Raw genomic sequence first — 6000 nt, 5'->3', positions numbered from 1 at the left:
AGTCCCTAAAGATGGAGGGGAGCGGGGAGGCTGTGTGGAATCAGGGAGGGCAGGCACACCCTCACCCAGAAACAGTCCAGCACCAGCGTCAGGCAAAACTGCGGGCCCCACCTGATGTCACTGGGGGATCCGTTTGTGCCTCTGTACTCCTTCCCCACCCAGGCTTTCTGGACTCTCTCTGGGCCCTGCCACCCTGGCTGGAGAGGTCCTCTCCAGGGAATAGGGATTAAGCCATCCATTTCTGGCAACAGCTCAGCCGGGAAGAAGGGGCGCTGGATGGGTGGGGTTGGGGGAGAAATAACACAAACACCACACACACACCCCGGGAGGAGACAATCACATTATTTAACCATCAGTCAGAATGGACACTGGTCATAGGGCTAGACAAGGTCCTGGGAGTCCCTTCCATCCATATGCCACACATTAACCCTTTAGTTGCAGAATCAGGGAAGGGGGGCTGCGCAGGGGAGAGCCTGGGGTGGCCAGGACGGCAGTGGGATACTCAGGGGGCTCAGGGCCATGGCGATTTCCCAGCTAATATGGAAGAATTTCAATATTTCAACAGTCTGCTGAATACAGGCCCTGCACACACCCCTTACTACTCCATTTCTCTCCCGGGGAAGTGGCCTAGTCCCCAAGTAGCACTCCTGCAAGCCCCAGACCAAGTGAAAGACAGCAGGTATGTCGGTCAGGGAGCCAACCCCCAACAGGTAGAGACGAGAGAGCCCCACTCTGGGCAGAGACAGTCAGAGCCCTGAGGCAAAGGAGACCATATATTCCAATGTTCACAGTGGGTGCTAACGGTGGCGTGTGAGGGAGGTGGGGTTCGGCCCGAAAACCCCCACAGTCACTGAAGCCCTGAGGCAAGGATGCGGGTGCCGGGGCCTCATGCCTGGAGAGCCCTGTCTCCAAAGACCCCTGATTTTTGTTGGCATTTCTCTCTTTATCTTTTTTGTTACTTTGTTTTCCACTCTTTAAATAATATAATTATTTTTAAATACAAAATACACAGTGTCCTTTCTCTTCTCTTCCTCTTGTTTGGGGCGATTGGGAGGTGAGTTTTAAATAAGGGTCTCAGCTGTCTAACAGGTCACAGGCTCCAGGTGGGAGGGCCAGGAGCCCCAGATGCCGCCCCCCCCCGGGGTGTCCTGGCACCTGTGTCACCCTCCCCTGGACTGCCCCTGACTGAGGGCTCTCGGTGCCCTGGCCCAAGGCCCCCTGGATGGTGAGGAGCCCTCTTGGGAGGTGGCACAGAGCCGATGCTGTAGGCTTCCAGGTGGGCCTGGTTTCGACGAACAGGGTCAGACACAGAAGGTCCTAGCCCATGAAGCAAACAGGCCCCAGCAGCACCCCACCCCGTCTCGGGGCCGCCCCCAGGTCTGAGAAGGAGGCGTCCAGCACTGGCAGCTGCTCCAGCACAGGTGTTCGCACCTCCAGTACTGTCCGGCCTTGCTGTGTCTTGAGGGGGAAATGGGGAGAGGGAGGAGTGAGCATGGTGGAGGCACACACTCCCCATATCCCCCAGCCTCAGGCCCAGGCTCCCCTCTCCTCTGAGCACCCTGAGATGCTCTTCCCCCATCCGTGTCACATGTTCAGACCTGCTAAATTTTCCTCCTAAAATTACTTGCAGAGAGTCAGGATTGGGAAAGCTAGGAAGGTTTTGTGTGAGTGTGTGTGTACGTGTGTGTGTGCGCGCGCACGCGCGTACTCATGAACCAAAATCTGTGTGGCTTCAGGTCTGTCTTTGAGATTATCTGTCTGTGGTCGTTGTGGGAGTCTGTGTGACTCCGCAGGGATGTGTGTCCATGTTCATGGGTGTGCCTATGTGATGACAGGCAACCCGTGTAAATGTGTGTACGAGCCCGCATGACTCAACCTGGGTAACGCTGGTGTGTGCACACAGGTGACCCCCACCTTCCATCCTTCCCACCCTCCTCGTCCCCATCCGAGCTCCTCAGGCTTATCTGACACCAGGAAGCTGGACGACTCCTGCTCTCCCTGGGTGCCCCTGCCTGAAGGGGCTTCCCACCTCCTTCCTCCGGCCTGAGGGCCTGAGTCTGGGACCCGCCCCCTACCCAGCTCTTCCTGGTTCCCACCTGACAGCCATCTCTGAATTCCTTGACATAGGGGCTGGTCTCTGGGCTCAGCTCGTCCTCATTGGCCCCCCGGAGCCTCAGGGGGCCATCGTGGGCCGCCCCCGAGCATGGGTAGGAGACATTCTGGTGGGCTGAGACGCTGAGCAGCCGCAGGAAGGTGAGCTGGACCACGCCTACCGGGGAGCCTTCTGAGTCCACATAAGAGAACTGGCAGGAGAGAGGCTGCGGTCAGGGGCAGACAGAGATGGGCCTGCAGAGCATCTACAGAAGCAGGGCAGCCGAGCCAGGGTCATGAGCAGGGAATGGGTGGGAGGAAAGGGCTGGGGAAGAACTGAGGGGCCAGAATGGGAGCCAGGGGACTGGGGGTAAATGAAAGGCAAACTTTTGTCTTGGTTTGCCAAAGGAAGGAGACAAAGTGAGCATCAGAGGACTGGCGAGAAGGAAAGGAAGAAGGAGCAAGGAATGGAGAAGGGCCAGCAGGCTCTGTACGGGCCACAGCCAAGGACTTTGTCACATAAACCCAGAAACCACTCGGCCCTGAGGGGGGTACACTATGGGGCAGGGGAGAGGGCAGTCAGGGGCCAGCTCTCACCTGTGTGACATCATCCCTGGGCGTCACACAGGTTTCCCCTCCTGCTGTAAAGTTGCAGAAAACCCGGAAGGCATCCCGAGCACAGCCCTGGTTGGGGTCGACCCAGTACTCTCCTGTTGGGTGAGGGAGGGGGCAGGTCAGGGCCCCGAGGTCTCAGACCCAAAATGCTCTTTGCCCCACATTCCCACTTCCTTCCCACTGCTGCAGCCCCCCAGCCCTCCCCACGATGCTCTCAGTCTCCCAGGCCTTCGTTCTCCCACTCAGAGCCCCATAATAAGCCCACCCCACTTCAGCTTCCCTCATCACCTTACATCCCCACCCCAGCTCTGATGCCCCTCCCCCTGGCAGTACCCCCTGGCTCCTGATTGGAGGAGGGAGGAGCACTGACACCCTGACACCGGTACTGTGCGTGGTTGTAGGTTCACACACGTGTCCATCTGTGTAAACGCAAGCACGTGAGTACACACGTGCATGTTTATCTGTCCCTGTAGACACTGGGCTGGTAATGAGCTGGTCACACTGGCAGGACCATATCAGTTGCTAAATATTGAAATACTTCTGATGTGGTTGGTAAGAGCTGCTGTTCCAAGTCCCTCAACTCTTATCCCCAGCCCAGCACCTTCCCCAAGACCCCCCAACATCCATTCTGCTGTTCGTGCCCAAGCTGTTGTTAATACTTTTGTGTCCCCCAAGGCTAGCACTGACCATCAGGCAGCTCCGGGTGGCAGAGCTTCAGGTCCTGGCAGGTGCGGGCGGGGCTGTCCTGGGTCCCCGTCGGCCGCCTCATCTGCTCGATCTCCTCCCGCAGGGAGTCCAGGGAGCCAAAGATCTCCTCCAGCCCCCCGGGACTGTCTGGGGTCCCCTCCGTCAGCATGGCCTCATCTTCCTGCATCAGGCGGCTGCCGTCCACTGAGCGCCGGGTCTTCTTGGGCATCTGGATGGGCAGGGGCTGAATCACCTCGCCCGGGGGGCCCTGGGTGGAGGGACAAGTGGAGGGGGCGAGAGACGAGGTCAGTATGAGGGTGAAGCAGAGAAACCCCGGGACAGAGAGGGACAGTCAGAGAAGCAGGCCCTGACACATAACTCACCGGGTGTCCTGGAGGGCCCTGGATGCCCTTCTCTCCCTTGGGTCCAGCTGGGCCCTGCCAAAGGAGTAAATGAGGTCATGGAGGGGTCAAGAGGTCAAGCATGTGATCAAGGTCATGGAAGGGTAAAATCAGTCTCCTGGCTGGGACTAAGGGGCTCCACTGGGGGGAGCATGTTGCCTCTGGAGAGAGAGTGTCAAGTCCAGCTGTGGGGAGAGGTCAGAGGTCAGAGCTGGCTGGGGGTCACTCACTGTGGCTCCTTTGGCTCCTTTGGGGCCAGCAGGTCCCTGTGAAATGAGGAACAAGAAAGAGACGTTCAGTCACCACAGGGGAAGGGCGGGACATGGAGGAATGGAGAGGCAAGGTTATGAGCCCACAGGACAGTGGGGTTACCACAGGAGGGGCAGGCATGAGAGAATGTGGGGACATTCAGGAGGCCCTGGAAGGATGGGGGAGAAACACCACAAGTGTAAGGACATATAGGGACACTGGAGTCTATGCTGGTTAGGCTGGTGGTTGCCATGGAAGCCATTAGGATATTATGGAGGGGGGAGCTGTGGGGTTTAGGGGATTTAGTGGAGGAAAAGATGGGGTACTCACAGGGAGGCCGGGGGGTCCTCCAGGACCGATGGGGCCAGATGCTCCTGGGATACCCTAGGAACAGGAGGGGCCTGGTTCAACTGGGTCCTCCTCCCCTCCCCCTCCCTCACCCCGCTCCTCCCACCCCTAACACCAATCCCCACCCTCATCCCCCCAGACCTTCCAGGACCACACCCTCTACTCACCGTCTCTCCCTTCTGTCCAGCAGAGCCCTGAGGGCCAGGAAGTCCCCGATCACCCTTCTCTCCCTGCTCCCCAGGGGGCCCGATCAGTCCAATGAGACCTGGGTGACCCTGGAGAAGGGGACAGGTGTCAGTGGGAGGCAGAGAGGAGACACATGGATGCAGGAGAAGGAGAACCATGGGGATCAGAGCCCAGAGGACAAGAGAGAGACTCAGGCATAGGGTCTGAGGAAAGAGCAGGGGCTGTGAATGGCCCTCACTGAGTAAGCACCCCCGAAGACAGTGCTGGAGGCCTGAAGCAGAGGGGTGGGCACTCCAGGTCCCATAGGTTTCAGGGGGGGGAGGGTGAGAGGAGAGACATCTGGCCACATGTTTGTTTGTCACTCACCTTCTCTCCCTTGGCTCCAGAATCACCCCGGAGGCCAGGAAGCCCTGGGGGTCCCTGTGGGGAGACAGGAAGTCACTCTTCCCAGGGAGAGGTGGGACCAAGCTCTCCCCCCACCACTTTCCACCCCCTCCAGGACTTCAGCTTGATGCCACTGCCCCAGGGCGCCCCTATCCCACCCCCAACCCACCCCACCCAGTCCATAGTCACTCACCATAGGACCTGGAGGCCCAGCCTGGCCTGTGGCTCCAGGACGGCCTTGTTGGCCCTGCGAATTCGAAGGGACGACAGAGGTCAGGAATGTCCCCACACCATACCCCTCCCATGGCCCCTCACTCCTCCCACCGCAGCCACCTCTCTCCACTCCATAACTCACCACTGAGCCCGGCAGCCCCCTCAGACCATCAGGACCAGGTTTTCCTGCTGGGCCTGCGGGACCCACGGGGCCTGTCTTCCCGGGGGCGCCCACAGCACCAGGATCCCCCTGAAACACACACAAGGAATGGGTCCTAAAGGGTGGAGGAGGGGCTTGCGGGTGGGGGCAGGGGTCCAAGGTGGTTGAGGTGAGGCAGACAAGAGGGGCTAAACCCCAGAGCCCCTGGGGCAGGAACAAGTGTAGAGAACCCCGTGGCCACAAGGGGCTCAACGTGGGAGGGTGGACATGGGAGGAATCTGGAGACAGGAATCTGAGGACAAAACGGCAGGAAGATGGAGGGAATGTGCCAGCATCCAAGGCAGCCTCTCCCTCACCTTTGCTCCCTTCTCTCCTTGTCGCCCCTCAGGACCAGGTGTGCCAGCCGGACCCTGCAGATGGAGACAGGAAGGAAGAGTGGATGAGGTAGGGAGTACCCAGGCTCAGCTCTTCCCCCTTGCTGTCCTCCTGGGTGCCAGCACACGTGTGCACACACACATACACACACTTGTGCATGCACAGACACAACTGCAAAGGCCGATTCACAGATGGTGAGAGACAGCTGGTACAGCTGTACCAGTGTTAAAATACGGAGTAGTTCTGTGCATTTGGTGAAAAGCCACTAAAGAGTTAATCCCTGGCCCAGCA

At 59.0% G+C, this 6000-nt stretch overlaps 1 protein-coding gene across 2 annotated transcripts in view; it reads right to left on the bottom strand.

The window, feature by feature from the left end:
- Positions 1–328: 328 nt before the first annotated feature.
- The window catches only part of COL11A2 (collagen type XI alpha 2 chain), a 29428-nt gene continuing 23756 nt past the window's right edge, over positions 329–6000 (bottom strand). For both annotated transcript variants that reach the window (XM_058554642.1, XM_058554643.1), the window contains 12 exons: positions 5691–5744; positions 5317–5424; positions 5155–5208; positions 4944–4997; positions 4559–4666; positions 4374–4427; positions 4025–4060; positions 3777–3830; positions 3394–3661; positions 2689–2801; positions 2097–2303; positions 329–1458 (listed from right to left, as the gene is read on the bottom strand). In XM_058554642.1, the coding sequence (XP_058410625.1) occupies positions 1318–1458; positions 2097–2303; positions 2689–2801; positions 3394–3661; positions 3777–3830; positions 4025–4060; positions 4374–4427; positions 4559–4666; positions 4944–4997; positions 5155–5208; positions 5317–5424; positions 5691–5744 (1251 nt within the window). In that variant the 3' untranslated portion in view covers positions 329–1317. The remainder of the gene's footprint in view (positions 1459–2096; positions 2304–2688; positions 2802–3393; positions 3662–3776; positions 3831–4024; positions 4061–4373; positions 4428–4558; positions 4667–4943; positions 4998–5154; positions 5209–5316; positions 5425–5690; positions 5745–6000) is intronic.

This window comes from Diceros bicornis, chromosome 14 (assembly GCF_020826845.1).
Source record: "Diceros bicornis minor isolate mBicDic1 chromosome 14, mDicBic1.mat.cur, whole genome shotgun sequence".
NCBI classification, from domain to species: domain Eukaryota; kingdom Metazoa; phylum Chordata; class Mammalia; order Perissodactyla; family Rhinocerotidae; genus Diceros; species Diceros bicornis.
The sequence above is the reverse complement of the archived record's forward strand: the minus strand, read 5'-3'. Positions and strand labels throughout refer to the sequence as shown.